General features: G+C 38.3%; 1 protein-coding gene across 9 annotated transcripts in view; it reads right to left on the bottom strand.

Annotated features, from left to right (window-relative positions):
- ect2 (epithelial cell transforming 2) overlaps positions 1 to 22,740 on the bottom strand; it is a 56,339-nt gene that overhangs the window by 8,965 nt on the left and 24,634 nt on the right. For 5 of the 9 annotated variants that reach the window (XM_016672771.1, XM_016672763.1, XM_016672768.1 and 2 more), the window contains 15 exons: positions 22,432 to 22,547; positions 19,755 to 19,817; positions 19,420 to 19,645; positions 19,141 to 19,299; positions 17,656 to 17,780; positions 16,560 to 16,679; positions 16,407 to 16,475; positions 16,151 to 16,261; positions 15,560 to 15,656; positions 15,277 to 15,358; positions 13,917 to 13,995; positions 12,738 to 12,857; positions 11,614 to 11,752; positions 8,181 to 8,335; positions 6,989 to 7,096 (listed from right to left, as the gene is read on the bottom strand). In XM_016672771.1, the coding sequence (XP_016528257.1) occupies positions 6,989 to 7,096; positions 8,181 to 8,335; positions 11,614 to 11,752; positions 12,738 to 12,857; positions 13,917 to 13,995; positions 15,277 to 15,358; positions 15,560 to 15,656; positions 16,151 to 16,261; positions 16,407 to 16,475; positions 16,560 to 16,679; positions 17,656 to 17,780; positions 19,141 to 19,299; positions 19,420 to 19,645; positions 19,755 to 19,817; positions 22,432 to 22,547 (1,769 nt within the window). The remainder of the gene's footprint in view (positions 1 to 6,988; positions 7,097 to 8,180; positions 8,336 to 11,613; positions 11,753 to 12,737; positions 12,858 to 13,916; positions 13,996 to 15,276; positions 15,359 to 15,559; positions 15,657 to 16,150; positions 16,262 to 16,406; positions 16,476 to 16,559; positions 16,680 to 17,655; positions 17,781 to 19,140; positions 19,300 to 19,419; positions 19,646 to 19,754; positions 19,818 to 22,431; positions 22,548 to 22,740) is intronic. The other 4 variants (XM_007554641.2, XM_007554642.2, XM_016672767.1 and 1 more) reach the window with 2 other exon arrangements.

Raw genomic sequence — 22,740 nt, 5'->3', positions numbered from 1 at the left:
TAAAACTCCAAATCCTTGCAAACTGTTACAGTAAGCAAGGGTTTACTGATCTTAGATTTCTTTTTTTTACTCTTCCAGTCAGACAGTTAAAGCTGCAGAGAGAACTGACCATCTCAGTCTTTTTATGAACATAAAAGAAATCCCTTCAAACAGAGAAACATCCCAACCACGTTAGTAAGGAGGTGCTAAGATAGCAAGTGATGAACAATAACAGTATTTATGAAAATATTTTGAGGTTTTAGTAACTTTAGTTAGTCTTAAAGTTACCTTAATTTTCTGTAGAACTCTCTTATAAACGGTAATAGTTCTGACAAACGTTTTCCTTGCAGAAGCTTCTCAGAACAGCTTGCTGGAATTCTGGATCATTCCCGCTGACAGAACTGATGTATCTGAGATACATCATACATCTTTATAGGCCATGTTTTATGTTGCTTCTGGAGTAATGGCTTCTTTCTTTCAGTGGCCCAATGTCAAAAAATGAAGCAGTACATTTGGACAAAACTTTCAATCCACAACCTCCCTAGTTACACCAATGCTCCTTCCCCATTTGCTCTCAGACTCTATCCAGTCTACAAAAAAAAAAATTAAAATAAAAAAATCATAAAAGATAAAAATACTTTTCATATATGTGTGCACCACAGATGAGGACACTTAGCATAACAGCTCATGATACAACATTTGTGAAGTTATCTATTAAAATGGACCAAGAGCTTCATTTACTTATACCTCAAAAGCCCAGGAGAACAGACTCTCTGAGTTTCAAGAGAAAAAGAAAAAAGAAAAAGATGGTTCAGAGTAGGGCTGGGGGATATATCGAGTTATACTCGATGTATCCCGAAATTTTCAATTTACGATAGTTAAAATGGCTATATCGCAACCATCGAGTATAAATTATCGTTCAAATGATAAACTTTCGCCGTCAAATTCACTGCGAGTATGGTTTATCCGACACCCTATGAATGCATCACTTGTCCCTTGCCCCTCCCAACCCGGAAATTTTCTACCGATCACGCTGCGCGGAGAAAACCGAACAACATGGTGACAGAGGGAGTTTGAGGCGAGCCGTGAACGAGACAATAACTGAAGAGGAATCAGATGAACTAGTCTAGTTCCGAAGAGAAACACCGCTGGATCAATAATTTGGCAGTGGTTTGGATTTTATATGGAGGATGTCGAACAAAATGAGGTAATTTGCGAAACATGTTATCAAACTATTGCCACAAAAGGTTGAACCACAGATTTATTTCACCACCTAATCAGCAGTGGAGAAAGTACTCAAAAAATTTACTTAAGTAAAAGTACAAATACACAGACAAAAATGTACTCACGTAAAAGTCAAAGTACCACATTAACATTGTTACTTGAGTAAAAGTAAAAAAGTATTGGCTTTTAAAAATACTTAAGTATTAAAAGTAAAAGTACTTGCTGAATGCATTACCTAATTGCTAATACAATATCATTAAGTGTACATATTGTATTTAATTGTGTTTACTCTCTGTAACATAGTTTAGATTTAAATATGTGATTCTATGCTCAACACCTGAGCTGCTGCGACAACACCTGAGCTGGACCTGCAACGCCTGACCATCAACTTGTTCAGATTAAACGGAAATGTCGAAAAGAAATACGAACGATCCATGACAGAGGAAGAGTTTGAAGAGATAAAGAAATCCTTGGATTTTATGTCTGATGAGATAGCAAAAATATATTATGAACTTAATGGGGGAGGTTAAAAAATTGAAGAGACAGAATGTAGAGAAAGACAAGCCTTCCTGGACCATCGTGTGGCTGACTTAGAACAATACAGTCGAATGAATGATGTTGTAATTAGTGGGTTGGAAACAAAGCCACGATCATATACCCGGGCCGTGACAGAGGCAAATAGCACTGAAGAAAGGGATGAAGATCAAGGATATTTGAAAAACGGGTAATAACATTCTTCAGTAAAAAGGGCATCATCATTGATAATAATGGCATTGAAGCTTGTCATCCTCTTCCACAAAAAAACAAAGTAGTTAAACCTGCCATTGTAATGAGGTTTACAAACAGGAAAGATAAAAATGAACTCCTAAAACAAGGGAGGAAATTAAATGGATCAAATGTTTATATAAATTAACATGTATTAACATGAAATTAACATGTAACTTATAAAAAAGATAATTTCTGATATTGCAGACCCACTGACTTACATCTGCAACTAGTCATTCATAACTGGAACATTTCCAAATGCAATGAAAATTGCAAAAGTTATTCCTCTATTTAAATCTGGCGATAAGCATATTTTTAATAATTATAGACCTGTCCCTTTTTTGTCAATTTTCAAAAATACAAGAAAAAGTGTTTAGTAAAAGGTTAGATAATTTCATTGACAAGCAAAACATTCTGATAGATTGTCAGTATGGCTTTAAAGAAAACCGATCAACTTCAATGGCACTGATGGCGTTAACAGAAGAAATCAGGCAGTATGGATAAAAGGAAATTTGCAATTGGTGTATTTCTGGATTTCAAAAAAGCCTTCGATACCGTCAATCATGACATCTTACTTAAAAAAAACTGGAAAGGTATGGAATTAGAGGGGTGGCATTAAACTGGCTTAGAAGCTACACTGGAGAAAGGAAACAATTTATGGAATTAGATGTTTAGAAGTCGGACTTACTAAACATAACTTGTGGGGTTCCACAGGGATCAGTGTGGGGGCCCAAAATGTTCAATTTGTATATAAATGACATAGACAAAGTATCAAACCTTATATTATATTTGCAGATGACAAGTATTTTCTGTACTGGAGAAAACATTCAACAACTCTCAGAGGTGTTCAATACAGAAATGAAAAAACTACAACATTGGTTTAAAAACAATAAATTATCACTAAATTTAGATAAAACTAAATTNTCCACGCAGGGCCTTAGAACAGGCTGGGAACAGGAATTGGGAACCGAGATAAGTGATGAACTCTGGAAGGCTGCTTTAGAGAATATACATAAGTGCTCTGCTAACTCCAGACACTGTCTTATTCAATTTAAAATCATTCACAGACTCCATTACTGTAAGGTGAAACTACATAAAATTTTCCCTAACATCCCCGTTGTGCGATAAATGCCATATTGAAGAAGCCACGCTTCTCCACTCTTACTCTTTGTGTACCAAACTAACCCCATTTTGGTCTGGTATATTCAAAACTTTATCAGATATGTTCCATACAGAGCTGAGGATGGAACCACTTCTGATTGTACTTGGAGTTTCTGGTCAGCTTTTTCAATTTAATAAATGCCAACAACAATTATTATCTTATGCCTTTGTCATAGGGAAAAAACTAGTGTTGATGTTTTGGAAAAAAGCAGAAGTTCCATCTGTTAAGTTATGGCTTGAGGAAATGGTAAGGCTCTCTCATTTGGAAAGATTACGGTTCTCATTAGCAAATAATTTAAAGCAATTTAATAAAACTTGGCAACCCCTTCGGCAATATATTGATAACTCTATTTGAAGAGGATTGGATTTGAGCCTCGGTGTGTTAAGATATAAGTCCTAGGGAAAGGGAGGGAAAAGGAGGGGGTAGGCTATGGGAATGTTTTTGTTGATGTAATTTCTGTTTTGTTTTTCGTATTGTCTTATATTTTATGTTCACATATGGATAAACGAGGACAAATTTGTATTGCTGATGTTTCATTGTCCAAGTCTGATCCCTCAATAAAATTGTTAACAAAAAAGTACAAATATAAACCAGCTTAAAAAACTGATTAAAAGGAGCTTATTTCAAAATATGTTCTATAAGATGACCATTTTATAGTCTATAAATACTTTTGATGATATAGTGCTTAATTAATTGTACATATTTAGATATCATGTAAAGTGGAAAAAGTTGTCTCTTTTTGATGTTCTGACAGTTAACTGATTATAAAATGATAAGTAGGAAAGGGGCAGGACATAAGATATTGTATCTTCTACCTGCTCCTTTTCGAATAGAAAATATAAAATTTGCATGTCACTTGGGCAAAATAATTTGTTTTACCTTTTATATTTACCTTTTATTTATTGTTTTACCTTAAGAAACAAACTTTCTTAAGTTTGTTTCATTCTATTCCATTTTATTTTTTTATTTTTTGATTGTCTTCCCTGTCTGTTCGAAATAAAATTAATAAATAAAAGATAAATAATTTTGGGGATGGAAACATCTGGTCTCCTGTCCTAACATAGCATGAACTTAATTTTTTTGCCACTAATGGCATTTATTTTGAAAGAAACCCACTTGGATCTTTCCATCCCCTTTCACTTGAAAGGGGATGGAAAGGGTTAGGTAGTCAAGACCACCTAACCCGAGACCAAGTCAAGCGCCCCATGCTACATGACACAATAAAATGAAGTGTATCTATCAAAATTTCTTCTCAAATTGATCTGAAAGATCCACATTCCCATAAAACACCTAGATATTAAATACTTAGGGCTGAAGAAAATTTAACCAGTATCATTATCAATTCAAACTCTTCATTCTGCTTTGCTTCCATCTCTGTGCCACAATCCACGGAGGTCTCCTGCCATCCCTAAAAAGATAACGCCCTGGGCGGTTGCTCATGTCAGATACCACAACTGCCTGCACTATTAAACATAGCAATTAAGGCAACTCTTAATTGCTATGTTAACGGTAAACAACGCTTAACTATGAACACTGACCAAGGAACAAGCATGAATTAACTAAGCAGAATTAGCGCTGTGACTGTTCTCACCCTCTCTCCTGCTGCAATGTCTGCCACTATGATAGGAGAGGAAAACAATCAAAGAGCAATGAGCATGCTCCATGTTCTAACACTCTTGTTTGTTTATTCGCCAATTAAATAAATCTATATATTTTTTAATTAAATAAAATAATAATAGCTACTGCAGTGTATGCAGAGCATCACAAGAACAAAGAAAGACTCTCAGTGAGGCTTCAGTCCTATAGTACTTAGTAAAGATCCATCCAGAAGAATCGAATCATTCCTGAATGTCGCATCACTATATTGCAGACTTTGGTCACAGCGTTGTCCCATATATACGACATGTATACACCTCCACACAGTAATTCAGCGCATGAGTGACAACTTTTTTTCATCGCAGATGCAACATATGTGTCTCTGTACAGCTAGCTTTGCTAACATCAGGTCCACATAGCTTACCTTTTTAAGCTTCCTTTCCAAGTGACACTAAAATTTGGACGAAGCGCTGCTGATTTTAAATGTCGCCATATCTTATGATTTATGTAGCGGAATTGTATTATTGAAAATTAGACAGACGTCTTCTCCCACTCAGAGGAAACCACTACGAATGTCTTGGAGCGCCGTGTGCAAGTGAGAGGGGGTGGCGATGGGTGACAACACACACACGGAATTAGTAAGTCACGTTATTGCTTGGATTTTACAGGGCCATGTTAAGTCCCTGAACTTCACATTCTAAAGGAAAAAAAAGCGCAATGCGAATTGAATGTAATGTGTAACGCGACGGTTTTGTAGAAATGTAGTGAAGTAGAAAGTACAGATACTTTCATAAGTACATTATTAAATCTACTTAAGTACAGTTAAGTGAAAATTGTACTTAAGTACAGTAACATATTACTGTGCTTAAGTACCACCACTGCTAATCAGACTATTCTTTTACATGCCATTCATAGCCGCGCTGCCACGATAGAACTAGTCCATTACAGTGAAACCTGTATGGACTAGTTATGATTCATTTAATGCTATGCAATGGGAAAAAATACCTCAAAACCACTCATTCTTTTTTCCCCTCGCTCTCTGTAGGCTTTACACTACACGCAGGCTTGTTGCCATAACAACTGTCAACAACGCAACTTTATGTATCAGGATTCAGCACCAAATACACTCAAACATTATCCTACATTAGAGCAGAACATTCAGTTCCTTACAGTTTTATGCTTTTAAACTTGTGTATTTTGCGATTATTAATAAGTGATCACTGTGGTTGATTAGCCACCGCCGCTAATAGCCACACTAACACAATCATTGTTGATTAGCTAATTTAAACACCTGCTCTACAGATGCTCTGTCAGTTTGTGTGTAGGTCACCTTTTTATTTCTAAGCTGAACAAAAACAGCTTAATTTCACAGCACATCTGCATAACTGACCTACTTCCCTCTCCCTTGCTATTTTTTTTTTTTAATTAAAACTTTCTGACCTTGTTATCTAGTCTTAGTGTAGACAGTTCATACCAAAACACTGCATCCTTCTTATTTCATATATGAGCTTACTTTCAGTCTAGCAAGGAAACGGGGGCAGCAACATGCATGGTGACATCATGCTGCAAGGAGTCTATAATTTAAAATAACATTTGAAGCTCATTTAAGACTATTGCAATATATATCATGGTATCTTGATATAGCAAAAATATATTGCGATATTAGATTTTCCTCATATCACCCAGCCCTAGTTCAGAGATGAGGTGGAAAACCACTGCAAACCAAATAAGACGGGATGATGGGTAGGAATAAAGTTTAGGAGTTCACTCCCTAAGTTTAAACACTTACAGCAGAATGAAGTGACTTGGTAAATTTAAGGGCTATTACTTAATTTCATTGTTCATATGTAGTTAGTGAGGCGACAGTCAGTGGGTTTTTTTTCACTGTGGTGAGGCGGGTCTTGGTGTCAATCACCTCGACATTTCTCATGACACACTGTCACAACATGGTGACAATTTTAGGAAATATGTAAAAAATAAAATAAAATTCTGAATGGCGTTAAAGCTACATACAATGCCATTCTGAACAGATACGCTCAGACAATTTTTGGACCCAAGTAAACCGGTTATTACAGACTTTTTTTTATGTACCTCACATGAAGATGAGAGGTGAAATATCTAAATCAAGACAATAAAATCTCCAGATATTCAAACTGAATGTCTGGACTTTATTTATTATTAAAGGGATGGGCCTATTGTGACCTATGTATGTGGTGTACTTGGTAGAAGCTGCCAGTTATAGTCATAGGAATGAACCGTTACCTTTTTTGAGGTCTTCTTAATGGCTCTGGAAGCTTTGCTTAGTGTGCTGTCCATATCCTTAGTGGTGACCTGCAGTGAGTCTGGCTCTGTGCACTGAATCAGATCCTCCTGGTTACAAGACAAAAATGAACACAACTTTAAACTCAATCTGATCAGTCTGAACCTGGAGAGTGTGATCAGTGGAGATGGCTACAGCAGAACCAACATGAAGAGACAGAGCAGCAAAAGGATGCAAGGCAGAGCTCTCATCCAGAGGGAAATTTGTCTCTGCAGAAGCTTTTTAACCAGAAAAGCTCTGTCTTGTTGGTATTCACACTGCACGCTGACCCAGTGAAAAAGAATTAGGAATGCAGTTGTGGGGTGACACAACGAATGGAGGACAACAACGCCCCCTGCTGCCTGCTCTCCTAAGTGCAGCAGCTTGGTTTCATTTACCAGAGTCAGAATGCGTCATGTTTCAGTGGCAGAAAGAAAACAACAAAACTGAACAATTAGGGCAACAAAAACATAGCCAGTCCGGTCCTCTGGATTATAATTTACACAAAAATCATTTATTCATATAATCAGATGGCCTCAATGCAACAGCTGTTGAGTTGTTTCTATGACAATTCAAACAGTATTCAAAAGACTACATCCAGTTTAAGGAATGGAGTATTTCTATTGATGCAACTGGAAAAAATAAAATAAAATGTTGCTGTTTTGTTAGCTCTCAGACTCATGATCTTATCTCACACATATAAGGAACCAAAGAGTTTCCTGATAATCATCGCCCGTCAATGTTTACAGACAGTTCACCCTGTATAACAAAAATCAACACACTAAATGCCACAAGAATGTTCTTCTGCTCCTTCTTGTGTCTGAACAGGCTGCAGCTGAACCTGCAGACTGCTTTGCAGTGAAATAGTAGAGCTAAATCTGTGGAAATCTGCAGTTCACCTTGAACATTTCCTCATCCACAACTATCAAGATGGGCTCTAAAATACTTTCTCCTCCAGTTTGACATTAGGGTGAAAGAAAAAACATGACATCAATTTGATTGTGAGGAAAACTTTTTCACTTTGAAGTGTGGAAAAACAAGTTGGCGAGGATGAGTTATTACAGCTCCGCTCTCGTCTCTGTGTCTGAGTTTTTCCCTTCTTTTAATTTGTGTGCGTGTGTGTGAGAGTGTGCTTTCGTGGGGGTGACATCTCACCGCATCAGCTCTGCAGATGGTGTTGGCAACATGACGACACAGAGTACGCAGCCAGTCACGTTTAACCATTTCCTCTCCGACCAGCTGGAAGCTGAACAACAAGTTCTCCTGTTCAGTGGGGGGACGGACCACCAGGGCAAATGCATTTACACATTCTGAGGAAGAGGAGGAGAGGCAAACAGGAGTAAGGAACATTCACACCGATACAGACGCATGACAGAGTTTAGAATTACAAGGAATAAAAGGACAGTACAAATATACCAGTTAAAAAAAAGAATATGACAAAAGTGTAAACAGGATGCATACTGATGATATAATGGGAGGAGAAGAGCAAAAGCATTGATGTGTTAAAATGCTAAGAAACTCTTCAAACTGGGTAGATATATAGAGTTAGGATTAATTTAAAGTGAAAACAAAGATCCCAGTTTGTAAGTGCCAGACAAGAAAATGAAGAACTGAGATTACCGTTGGGTATCTGAAGATGTACTATCATTTGCAGACTATTGAGCACACCTGAAAATAAGCTACACCCAAAAACTTTGAAAAGAAAAAGATAGTTGTTTGGGTTTCCCCCCCAGTGTATTATAAGCCTGGCGGACAGCCATGTTTTTCTAGGCCCCCGGCCAAGCTAAGCATCGCTTGTTTTAATTTTTAGAAAAATTAATAATTGAAAAAATAAAAATAAAAACACTTAGTTTTTTTGTTTATTTTGATAAATATTTAAGCCGGATTACAAGCGTCTCCGTTCTGAGCCTTTCACTTGCGGAGAAGATTTATTTAATCACACACCTAGCGCCTCTGCTGCTTTATTAAGTTTTCCTCAGAGCGGATCCCACGCGCCTCCTTTCAGAACTGGACACAGGCTGACCCTGTATGGATATATTTACATCAACCCAGTGTGGGTAGTTATTTTTCTTCGGAGAACTCTATATCAAGGTAAGAGTTTAGAACGAACCGCGTTAGCTCTGGTTGCGCAGCTCTATGTGAACCGCAGGAATAACTTGTAGTCGCGTGTCTATTTGCAGTCATTTGCGCATTAAGCGAGTGGTGAGAATGATTTATCTTTGTAATGTGGACAGAATTATGTACGGCATTGACATCACGCTGCTCAGCGTGTGGCTCTGTCTTCCCTGTAAAGTTTATGTATATGGTCCCGGTTCGCCGGAGCGTTAGTGGTTAACGAACCAGCGCTAATCTTACCATGCAGGTTCAGCCCGGTGAGGAGCTTTCGCGCTCGCCTCGTAGTCACGCATCACGCTGGTTTAATATTATTATTATTTTTACGGTTAAACGGTGCACCAAACCATATCAAATGCTTTGTCTATTTAGTCAGCCAGAGTTAATGCGTGCGGCCGCAGGGAGATCTAAAAAACTCGTCCCTCAAACTTGAGTAGCCAGAACAGTTTCTGTGATTCTTATTAAAAACTCAGACACGAAATGGACGATTTACTAAAGCCACATTAGTAGCATTGAATTAAATCTTCCGTTTGTTGTGCATCGCTGCGCAATTAACTCATCATGCAGGGCCAGTCCAAGGCTATATGAGGTTTGAGCAGAACTTAACTTAGGGGCCCCACCTGCTGCTAAAAACATCAGCACCTCTAACAGCTTCTGTGTTAGATTTAGTGAAATCTAGGAGAAGGGGAGTAGTTTAATTGGCCAACCTAAAAAGCAATAAATTATAATTACAGTTTACTAATTTGTATTTTTGAACAAACCGAGCTCAAACTCAAAGTTTAAAGTCACAGCATCAGATTGTTGCTGTGATAACAAACCAATCTAACTCTGAATATTGTTCTTTGAACTTTTACAGCTCCTTAAAATCTTAAATTTAAATGTTAACCAATGTAAATCTTAATATATGTATGCTGAAACCATTAAATCAAATTCAGCAGCATTGATAATTTCAATAAACAAATGCTACATTTATATATCTGTGATCTATGTTAAAATATCAGCATTTATAGGGCCCCTGAAGTCCTGGGGGGCCTGATGGAGCCGCTGACTTAATTTGGTTTAAACAGAAGTGCAAATAATTGATATTCATTTTAACTGTATTTTTTGATTTGTTGTTTTTAAGACTAGTTGTGGATTTAAATAGCGCTTCACAAGTAATGTTTTCCCGTAACATATAAATACCAAGTAATATTTTTACTTTTCCTGTCTACTCAACACCTTTAATACAAAAACACTATATATATAAACACACACACACACACACACACACACACACACACACACACACACACACACAGGGGCGCCCCCTGGAATCTTGAGCCACATGACAAAGAAAATTTACTTGGGTCCCCCCCGCGCAGCTGCTGTTACAATTTGGAGTCTATCTGACCCATCAAAACGTCACAATTTTAAAGTCTTGCAACTGCTTGCTTTCTTCGGTCCAATACTGATACTAGCACAATATTTACTGCTCATGAATTTTACATGCAACAGTCCAAATACTGCATGCAAATAGGTTGCTTAAATTTTTTCTATTAGTTTTAGATTACTGAAATGTCTCTCCCCACGAGCAACAGTCATAGGCAACATGCAAAATATACATGAAGCAATCCAGACTTCTCAAAAAAAATGCTACATAGTTGCATATTATTCAAGCTGCAGTAGATAACTTTAATAAAAAAAATGTTTTCTCCATATTTGTTAAAGCTGTCACCTTGTCGTGCCAGTTTGTTATGAGACAGATAATCTGTGAAAACAATCAATCTCCTCCACCTGCTCCCTGAGCTACTATTACTGACTAAAGCCACAGTCGTTCTTGTCTTCTACTGACTGCTGTTCAACACTGTCACCGTCAAGCACTCCAAGCAAGAACAAACCACTTCATGCCGATTCTATGGGTGTTCAGAGCAAAGATTTTTTGGTCTGGGAGGGGTAACATTTAATTTTTACTGCTAAAAACAATTTTAGAAAACACTATATAATTAATTTTGTAATTGACAGGGCCCCGTTTTTTTAAAATTTCTAAGAACAAAAAAAAAATTGCAGAGGGCCCCGTTGGTCAGGGGCCCTTGGAATTGTCATAACTTTCCCCCTTGTGTGGCACCCCTGTATATATATGTATATATAAATATAAATATGTATAGGAGGTGTCTCTCACTCCTGAATCAGCACAGCCTCTCAACTTGTCTTGTCCTTTCCGCTGACCTGTGTTAATTAACACACAGTTCCTGTGACCGCACTGACAGACTGGACACACATGGGCTACTAAGGGTCAAACAGCTGTTATTTTTTACATATTTATTTATTTACATATATATATCTCGATGGCTACCTCCATTTTACATAGTTGCATGACAGCCTGACTATATGCGCAATGGAAACTAATGGAGTGGCCTAGCAGTCCAAAGACTAATTGTATCTTTAGAGTTGGATCAATGCATGTTCACATGAGGGGTTAATGCTTAATGTGAGTCACCTTCAGTGTCGTGCAGATCCAGCACTCTGCGAATCTGCGACAGCGGCATGAGAGCGATGTGCTTCAGCGGAGGGGGAGGCCTGGTCTGCCCCACTGGACTTTTAAAAGTATTGATCACTTTGTGACGCTTCCTGGCAATCTGCAGACACGCAGTTTCACAAACATAACAAGACAGCAATGCGAGAGAAAGAAAAACAGAGCCAATTTCAAAGTTCCAACCTGTGTGTGTGGGTGCAGCTAGGAGTGTGTGAAAAGCTGCAGAGGTTTACTTAATAAATCAATGACCCTTTCATGGAGGTAAATGACGCGAGTCATTACTGTCACATTAATTACGTGGCCAGAGCGAAGACAGGGAGGACAAAAATCAAAACACATTACAGGTTGAGATGAAATCAACAGTTGCTGATGATTGAGGGGAGAAGCGAGACCACCCTCTGTGAGAGCAGCCGGTCTACATGCAGGCTGTGTGAAACAGCCCGTCAGAACGCACATGCAGGGCTCTGGCTGATTAGGAGGTGTCTCTCACTCCTGAATCAGCACAGCCTCTCAACTTGACTTGTCCTTTCTGCTGACCTGTGTTAATTACGACACAGTTCCTGTGACCACACTGACAGACTGGACACACATGGGCTACTAAGGGTCAAACAGCTGTTATCAAGCTGTTATACAACTACAGTTATCTGAGCAAATAGACAAACAAATCAGAACCAGGAGGAGGGACTTAGCGTTGCCAATCACCCTGGTGACCCTCACATTGCCCCCCCTTGCTTTCTGCTGCTGTACAGCAGGTTCGCCAAAGCAGAGTCTCCTTAGCTATGAATGCTAAGGCTAGTCAGCAGGGACACCAATGATAAAATGGTTTTCTGGAACAGTAAGTTGTTATTCTGCCATTAGCACATTGAGCAGCAGTTTAATAAATATGAAAAGGAAAAAAAATAAATAAAATCTCATTGGTTTGATCCTACAGCTGTCACTTTTTGTTTCCGCTCATTAATTTTGTGTCATGTTGAAAGAAACAGCTGAAAAAATCCTTCAAAACCCTTTACAGACAGATGAGTAGGACTAAAACATTGGTCAGATATGACAACATAATGATAATGAAGTTCAGATTCATGAGTCATCACCTCCAGGCAGTCATTAAAGAGAAAGAGTGTGACGTGTTCGCCGCGGTCACATGGCTCGTCTCCCAGAGCAATGGTTTCCACTCGATGCACCAGGCTGCGATGGGACGACAGCAGGTTGGCCTGACAACAGAACGGCAACAACAGGAACAAGTTATGTGAGCTGTGACATACAGCTCACTGCTGCCCACTGCTAGATGCTTTACCCCTCCTGTTACGTTGCGAGTCAAATTGACCCGTTTTATAGTTTAAAAAATAGTTTTTAAATAGTTGGAAGTATTTTTTCTACGTGTAACTTTTTCTATTTGTCTTAATAGGTACACTATACATGTAAATTGAAAATAGTATATTTTAGACATTTGCAACCTGTTGGATTTTGACCCGGGAGTCATGTTGAAGGGTAAAAAAGGTAAAAAAATGTCCAATTCTATACGTTTCCTTGCAACTATGAACCATATTTCACCACATATACACACACATACATGCATATGTGCACACACACAAGCCCACTTTCTCACTATTCTCTTTACTTCACTAGGAAACTGCAAAAAAGCAGGTGTTCATACAACTTTTGATGGGAACCTTTTTTGTTCCCTTTGGGCAAACTCCACCCACACTGAGTGGACACTCAGCAGAAGTGGGGGGAAACATAAATACTCTCTGCATGACTTATTTGTCTTGATTTTAATCAGCGGGTCAATTTGACCCAGAACAGTATACGTGTCTCAAGTTCAATTATAAAGATCATCCCTTGAAAAAAGATTAAAATTGTAATATTAAAAATTTTTTAATGAAAGATCATTTTCAAAGATAATTGTTTTTTGTGTGTAGGGTTTTTCAGTGGACATAAAAAAAATTAAATTACATTTTTTATGTCCAAATGAGTAAACTGTTGTCATTGATCCTTCATTTGTGAGAAATTAAAAAAAAAAAAAACATAATTGTACAAATATTGATTGAAATGGTTAGTATTGGAATTAATAATCAGATGCAAAAATGTTTTGGAGGATTTTTTTGGTTTCTGACACTATTGCATAATTAAAGGCTCCACGGGTCAAACTGACCCAGGAACATTATTGCTGTACCTCAGAAACGAACATAACAGGAGGGTTAACAGACAACTAGACGGCTAAATTACTGTATGATAGAAAACATGCCAACAGCAGCAATCTGCAAACTTACAGGACATCCATCAACTTCATAGACAACATCAAAGATTTGTTTCTGGCCTTCAGTCTTCCTCTTGTCTTCATTGATGTGTCTGCAGAATTGAGAGAGGTAAAAAGGAGACCACCAGTCAAAAACTAGACAAAACAATCACTTTCTATTTTAAACAGATTTGCATTCCAATTTTTCATTTTGCAAAGGTGCTACCATCCAGTAAAGACATCTGGAACCAGACGTCTAACTCTGAACCCTCTTCGTGGGACAACTTCCACTCATGCACTTTGTGCTTGGAAACCAGACTGCAGGTGTGAATCCAGTTATGTACCCATGTGAAATAAAAAAGCAGGGGAACTCTGTTTTGTGCATGTTTACTGAAAATATAAAACATTTGCAGTACATTTTGTTCCTGTAAACAGGATGTGTTGTCGTGGATACATTGTGACACCTTTTAAACAGAAAAGAACTGACTATTTAATTCTGATTCTAAAACTGATAATTTAAGCTTGGAAAAAGTTTTTATTTGTAAAACATAATTACAAATAAAGGTCTGTTTACAGATATGAAGCAAAAAAAAACAAAAACTAAGCGAGTTTCCACTTGCAAGTATGAATTATGACAAGATGTTTCTTCCTCTCAGCTGATTGGTCAGTTTAACAACCCAATCAGAACAGATTGGATGTGGCTGTCAGGAAGACACATTACTGAGCTACAGCTTTAAGAAAAGAAGTAACTTTTTATATCTGCACCTCTGGAAATTACAGAGTATAATATCCCAACTTGATTTTCAAAAATCCTGCTTCGTCTTCTAAATGTTCTTCGCTTTTCGCACCACTTTTGGTACCAGGAATTATATATTTTCTCTCCAAAATTAAAATAACCTAATAGAAGTTGATAATAGCTATAAAATGTATACCAAGTAATTTTTGTTTAGTTGAAAATAAAAATATTAAATTAAAATAAATCTAGAAAACACCATGACATTACAACTGCATCCTGCAGTCATGACATCATGCTTCTTTACAGCGTTTTATAACCACAACCTCATGGAGCATTGATCTGCAGAGAAACAGATAGAGTGAAAAAAACAAACTTAGATATTGGCAAATGTCTTATTTGATCCTTTTCATGAGATCATTTTCTTTTTGTTTTATTAAATAGAATTTGACCAAAACTTCACAGAAATAAAATTTATACTAGAAAACAACTCCTAGGCTCCTGGAAGATATATATTATTACCTTAAATTCCAAGAAGTAATCTACTAATCATCAGCAGATGACTTCTAATCTTATTGGTCTAAATTATTTCAAAAACAGATGAAACAGCTGAAAAAAGTTTAGCACACAAAATAGTAAAAGGTCAGTCGTTTCAACTCACGTCATCACTTCCTTTAGGGACTCTATTGCTCTTTCCAGAGTTATCTTGTCTGGGTTGTCATCTGATGTGTGTTTCTTTATGTCTACAATCAGGATGAAAAGGGAAAGTTTGATGACAGGTGTGCAGGAGGAGACGGAACATCACAGCGACAGAGAGCATGCTCAGAGGAACAGACAAAGTCAGCAGAGAGAACAGGCTGATGGCAGGTGTGGAAGGAGACAAATCCAGAAATTAAACGATAAGCATGGAGATCAGAGGGAAATATTTATAGTGTGTGTGTTACCACTGAGGAGGAGGGCCACACTTGGCAGTCTCTGCACTGGTCTGATGAGCAGCTCTGCAAGTGTCTGCCTGCCGCACTCTGGCTTGGCCTGGTTGATCTGTTGGTTCAACAAGTTTTTAAATCAAGCTTCAATTAGGAAGACATGAGGAAAGCAGAGGAATCAAGTCAGCTTTTTACAGAAAAGACTGAACCTGATGCCTAATCCAGCCACCACAATATCAAGTTAATTTCAGGACAATAGGAAATGGTATCATTATCTTGGATAACTGTTACAAGAGTAAGTTACCTTCATGAAGAAATTGAAAACTTTAAATGAAGAAATGCACTGTGATGTGCAGCAACAGCCTTCTGCCGTGTTCTGTGTGATTCAGCCAGTCAGTCTCCTGTTTTATCTGAACTATTTCAATTACAGAGGGAAACCAGCAGAGAGCCAAGGAACCCAGATCTGAATATGAAGACTGAGAGCAGGACGTGCTCCCTCATCTCCAGAAGCACACAGCATTTAAAGACAAACGTCCTCAAAGCAACAGAAACATTTTCTCATTTAGTGGACCTGAACACAACAGGACTAAACCAAGTGAACAGACTCACCTTGAGGAAAGCATGGAAACGGGCCTTCTGTTTTTCACATCGAACAATGGTTTCTTTGCTCATCTCAAAGAAGTTTACAAATGGGGGATAGGCCTTCACCAACTCTTTAGACTGAGCAAAGAAAAATTATAAACAAGTATACATTAAAAAAACCCTCCTAGTACAGATTTATTGTGTCATAAACAACCAAATACCACTAGAAATATGTCAATATTTAGGTAAAAACATCATCTTACTATTAAAAATCTAAACTCACGTATTTGAGAATGATGTCTCCAACACTTCTGCCTTCTGACCAGTCTGTGAGGAGCTCCTCAAGGTCATTCTGGAGAGCAAATATTTCATCAAACATTCAGAAATTCCACAATCACCCAGGAGACAGAAAATCTGGTTGACAATCAAAAACTACCTTTATTCTGGTGTGAACCTCATAGATTTCTGGGATGCTGCCAAAGATGGTCTTAATTTCCTCCTGGGCCAAGATGGGCCCACCGACCTGGCCCTCTTTTTCTAATGGATGCTTGAAAAGCTGCAGAGATTATCAGAGAGAAGAGCATGTTTACAGCTGGGAGAAAGCTCCAACTCCCCTTCTTCTGTGTTTCACATCATTCTACTGATTTTAACATTTAAGACAACCTGGAGAAACTCACTGACAGATCTGCCCACCAGCTCGCATCTGCATCTATAATGTTCACCCCACTGTTGACAAATTAGCAACTTTTTCACTATATTTAGCGACCTTCCAGAAAATAAATCAGTCATCAGGCTTTTAAAAGATTGATGAACAGCCAGGAGAATCACACAGAGTGAGAAGCAAAACTTCTGTTATGGGATTTTGTCTGCACTTGACTTAAAGATTAGAGGTGAAATGTTCATTCAATGGTGCATTTTTTCATAAACACAAATCACCCCTTGTTAAAATTATACATTTATTATAAATAGTACATATAAAAATTTACTTTAGTAAAGCAGAGCTCTGAGCTTTGCAAGCCTTTTCAGACTAATGTATTGAAACATGAGGTTGTTTTGACATCTTTCAGTTTAACTGATGTTGGAGTTCATTATGATAAATAAACTGAACATTCTTGGTAGGCAACCTGGAATTAAGTGCTAGCTTCCTGGAAGCTGGAATCGAACCTGCAACCTTCCAACATGGAATCTGCAGTAGAGTACTGTCCTCTGGTTATCTTAATCTGTTATTAATATTTAACTAATTATCTGAAAAATAATTTATGTGGGTTGAATAAAAATAACTGCAGGATACAATAATATTTGAAGGGAGAACTAAACTTTGCATCATGTACAAAATAATCAGGGATGAAGCTGAATTATTTCTCAAAAACATGAACAAAAACATAAGCAGTTTTTTTTTTAAGGATTCAGAGGAGAAAGGATCAGAGTCGTGTTCTTCTTCACTGGGTTGTCTGATGAGTACCATCCCCCCACCCTCCAGCTGGTAGCCAGTGTGTGAAGAAGAGTTGGAGCTGCTAACAGAGAACACCCACCTGCAGGACGGTGTTTAAGATGTCTACATAGTTGCTTTCGGTCTGATAGAGCTCCTTGGAGACCTGCCACCTGGCTGACTGCTTGGAAACCACCGGAGTTGAACTTTTAGAAGGTTTTGAACTCTCTGGAGGAAGACAGAATGGTTTTTTAACAGGACAAGACTTCCAGATGTCTTGTACACCCTTTTTAATTAACATAACTTCCAGGTTCCGCTTTAAACCTTGTAATATGAAAAGAATGATGGAGTGTTCATATAGCCAGGGAGATGCAGGAGAATCACTTTGGTGTTGACCGTTTCAGGACTCATTCAGCTTCTAACATAATACTCAGTAAAATCATGATGTATTTGATACTGATCAACAAGATAACCTGCTATTTTTGATAAATGTTTCGGATTTTTCTTTTAACTTGTTAATTTTCCCCTTTTATTCCTAATTTGTGTCATTTCATACTTTGTATGAATCTGCATGTTTTCATGTGTTTGCCACTTTGCCACCAATAACTCATAATTTCTCCACTGAGAACATATAAAAGATATTTCTATTAAAAAATGTAGTTATATCAGTGAGTATTGTAAGTTCAGTTTTCATTAATCAGTTTTTTTTTTTCTTTTTCTAAAACTGATTTAAACTGAATGTCACTGAGAAGGTGACCCAATGATACCTGCTTCATTCTAAGGGCTGAGGTTATCCTGAATCATCTTCGTAGTTATGCTGCTACAGGCTCAGGGTGCTTTCTTCTTCTTCCACTCTCCAGTTTGCATTGTTTGCTGTTACTTCAAATGTTAACTTTATGTTTTCCCTCAGTTATTTTTCTCTCCATGGAAGGTACATCTGGTCTGGCATTCCGTTTGGCTGTGATTCCTTCCTGGAGAAGGACATCGGCTGAGATAATGCTGCATCAATCAACGGTACTTCCTCTCCTGCTTTAACGTTTTACTATTCGTTAACATACAAAGTAATCCTACATTAGTTCATCTGTTTCTTTTTGTTTTTCTGCTCTGTCTTCTCAAACCTCCAGTTGGCCATGGCAGATGGCCACTTGTCTTGAGCTAGGTTCTGGTTCTGCTGGAGGTTTCTTCCTGTTAAAGGGGAGGTTTTCCTCTCCATTGTCACTACATGCATGCTTGTATGAAGGATTGTTGTACAGCAACAGTGATTATCTGCTGTTGTCACATGCTCGTCGTACTGATTAATAACCAGGATTAATTGATATGAATGTGTGGTTGAACTTACATGACTTTTTGTAAAGTGTCTGATGACAATATTTGATCCCAATTGCTATGAAAATAAACTGAACTTAATACAAACACAGGTTCAGTCAAGAACTTTGTGGAAGTTGGATATTTAGTGGGGTTGCACAGTGGCGCAGTTGGTAGCACTGTTGCTACAAACTCCATTTGTTTTCTGGATAGTGATCTCTAAACGTGCTGTCACACATGGATGTTGGCTTATCACAGACCGAACCTGAAAACAGAAGCTAACCTGCACACATTCCTTGCTGCTGATCTTCAGAGGTTTGCTGACCAGCACTCCTGTGGGACCTTTTTCTCCTCCTTTCCCTGCCTGACCTAGACCTCCTTTCTCTGGTTTTCCTTCTTCTTATCCTAGCCCTGGTCACAGTACTGTCCTCTAATCTGTCTTCTGGAATAAAGATGGGTAGGTATGATTCTCTCATGACAGTGAAAAAATGTGTAGAGCTGTCTGAGTTATTTCATATTCTTCTCTGGGTGAGGAAAAGGAGCAGATTGGTGTCGTTCTCACCTGCTAATGCCTTGCAGGTTTCAGGGGTGTTGGAGATGTCCACCAGAGAGCCAATAGACAGGGAGTGCTCTGCTGACGGCCTTTTACGTGGTGGTGGAAAGGGGGAGATCTCCGTTTCCTTGGTGAGCTGAGCAAGGGTGTCCCTGAGACGCCGGCGCTTGCGATTGGAAGTGGGAGTGGTGAGGGATAGCAGGGACACAGCTTTCTTCATCGTGGGACTGTCGTTCTGCAGTACAGCAGTACAGATCAGCAACTGGTTTGTCTACATCTGGTCATGCACTTTATTGTGGCTACAAGTTCTTTTCTACTGTGTGTGAGAGGTTAAACATACTCACCTTTTCATACAGGTACATGGACTCTCCAGCTCGAGCGTCCATCTGAATGCTTCCCCAGAACCACTTCAGCACAGAAATGGCCATTAACAATGTAGACATGAACAACCAGACCACAGTCCTCAGTCGATTACAAACAGGAAAGATGAACAGTTTGCACTAATGTGGTTTAACAACAGGATCCTGATAAGGTTTTAGTGAAGAAAAGAAGTTAATAAAGCTTTTTTTAAATATATGATAGAATCTTAAGGGACTTGGCAGAGGACTAGACATGGACAGATCTGGACTCTGTCCTGTTACTGAAAAATGTTTATAATGGGAATTGGAGACAATGTGCCCAATCCAGGCGCAGATCTATTCAGTCTAATTCTATGCTTTGTGCTCTGTACAACATCATGCTTATGTAGTTAACATTATATTTAGAATTCCTAATACCACTTCAAGAACCAGTTGAAAGGTTTGTTGCATTTTATTTTTACATATTTGACTGAGGTAGCCAGCCTAGTTTCAGTTTCTGTATTTGACACTGACTGTTTATACTCCTAATTGCCCTTACAAAACAAATGAAAGTCATATTTTTACGTTTGACCAAGCTTGTGAATCTGTTGGTGTATTTAAGTGTACTATACTGGTGCAGCATTATCAAATAAATTTGTAATTCAGTACATTAATGTTTGGGTTTAGAAAAAGAAAGTCAATTCAGCTCTAGTTTTCTGAATGAGAGTACATTGGCCAATACTAAACCTCAGATATCAGTATTTGAAGTGAAAACAGTGAACTGGTGCATCCCTACAAAGAACCTGGTTTTGTATCATCTCCCTCAGTCGGTTTTCCCCTTTATGTATTTTTGTTAATAATTGTGGAGATGAAAAGTCAAAAATGATAAAGTCTCATGTATAAATGTAACAAATTGTTTTCAGGAGCTGAAATAGGCTGGCGACCTGTCCAAGGTGACCCTGCCTCTCACCCACTAACCGCTGAAGATAGGCACCAGCACTCCTCTTGCCCCCACAGGATAAGTGTGTAAGATAATGCAGGGTTTACCCCAGTGTATTATAAGCCTGGTGGCCCACCATGCTTTACTAGCCCCCCCGCCAAGCTAAGAGGGGGGGAGGTCTTAATTATTTTTAGGAAAATAATACAACAAAAACAAAAAAAAACCTAATCTCTTATTTATTTTTTTTAAGCTGAATTTCAAGCGTCTCTGTTGCTCTGAGCATTTCACTGGTGGAGCAGTTTTATTCCTAAAGTATAGGTTATAATAGTCAGAACACCTGCCGCTGCTTTACCTCACTTTACCTCAGCGTAATCGCACACACCTCCTTTCACTCAAACTGGACACAGGCTGACCTGTATGGATATTTACATCAACTTACTGTGAGGAATTATGATCCTTTGGAGAACTCAAGGTAAGAGTTTAAACCCCGCCGCTTTAGTTCTAGTTGCGCAGCTCTATGTAAACCACAGGAATAACTTGTAGTGAATTCAGAGGTGCGTTGAGGGAACAAACAATTATATGCGGCGTTTACATCTCAACACACTGCCCAGTGTGTGGCTCTGTCTTCCCTGTAAAGTTTATCTATGAGTTCCTGGTTGGCCGGTGTATTAGTTAACGAACTAGCACTAACCATCATGCACGAAAGTTTTCTCGCCTGGTGAGAGTTTTCACGCTCTCCTCGTAGTGACGCATCACGCTGGTTTTATATTATTTTATCATTATTTTTAGTATTATTTTTAGTATTATTTTTCAGGTTACACAATGCATCAAACCATATCAAATGTGTTGTGTACGTAGTCAGCCAGAGTTAATATGTGCGGCAACCAGAACAGTTTCTGTGACCCTTATAAAAAACTCAAGACATGAAATGAAAGAGCTACTAAAGCCACATCAGCAGTATTGAATTAAATCTCCCGTTTGTTGCGCATCTCTGCATAGTGCAGCGGATTTAACTCATCATACAGGGCCAGTCCAAGACTGTATGAGGCCTGGAGCAGAATTTGATTTAGGGGCCTCTCTTGTTGCTAAAAACATCAGCACTTCTAACAGCTTCTGGAAGAAGGGGAGTACTTTAACTGGCCAACCTAAAAAGCAATACATTTAAAATGCAGTTTACTAATTTGTATTTGTGAACAAAAAAAAAAGAGCATCAGATTGTTGCTATGGTAACAAAACAGTCTATGAAAACTGTTCTTTGAAGTTTTACAAAGTAAACTTGCCAGCTCCTTTAAATCTTACATCTAAATGCTCCTTATGGAGCCACTGACTTAATTTGGATTAAACAGAAGTGAAAATAATTTATATAAATTTTAATTATATTTTTTGGTTTGTTGTTTTTAAGACTAGTTGTGGGTTTAAATAGTGTTTCACTGGCGATGTTTGCCCATAACATATAATTACCCAGTAATATTTTTACATTTTCTGTCTCCTTAACATCTTTTAATACAAAAACATGGTGGACCGCCTCGACGCCCCAACAACAGGGCTTAGCAAGTTTTTGGGGGAAACCCTGTAATGGATAGATGGATGTTTTCAGCAAATGTTGTATTGCAGTGAGTTTCAAAGTCAAACTAAATACGCAATTTGTTGATTACTGTAGATTCTCTGCAGTAGACTGAGTAGTAAATTTTTACTAAATTAGACTTTCCATTGAAGTAATACACAGAAACATTAAGAGCTCACCTCCTGTTTGACCACAAAGAGTTTTTGGGAGGGAGACACTGGCAGATCCTTCACAGAGTTCTCCTCCACCACTAAGTGTGTACATTGGTCATCTCCAACCTCAGCATATCGGCCACCTGTCACACACCACAGAAATCCATCCATCAGAGTGAAGGACGAACCTCTAAAGCAGGGGTCCCCAAACTACGGCCCGCGGGCCGGATCCGGCCCGCCACGACATTTGGTCCGGCCCCCTGAACAACACCAGAGAGCATTCAGATTTTTTTTTCATATATTGTATTTTCAGGTTTATATGTGGATTTTTCTTCA

This window comes from Poecilia formosa, unplaced genomic scaffold, assembly GCF_000485575.1.
Source record: "Poecilia formosa unplaced genomic scaffold, Poecilia_formosa-5.1.2 Scaffold65, whole genome shotgun sequence".
Classification (NCBI taxonomy): Eukaryota; Metazoa; Chordata; class Actinopteri; order Cyprinodontiformes; family Poeciliidae; genus Poecilia; species Poecilia formosa.
Note: the sequence above shows the minus strand (reverse complement) of the source record. Positions and strands in the feature narration are given on the sequence as shown.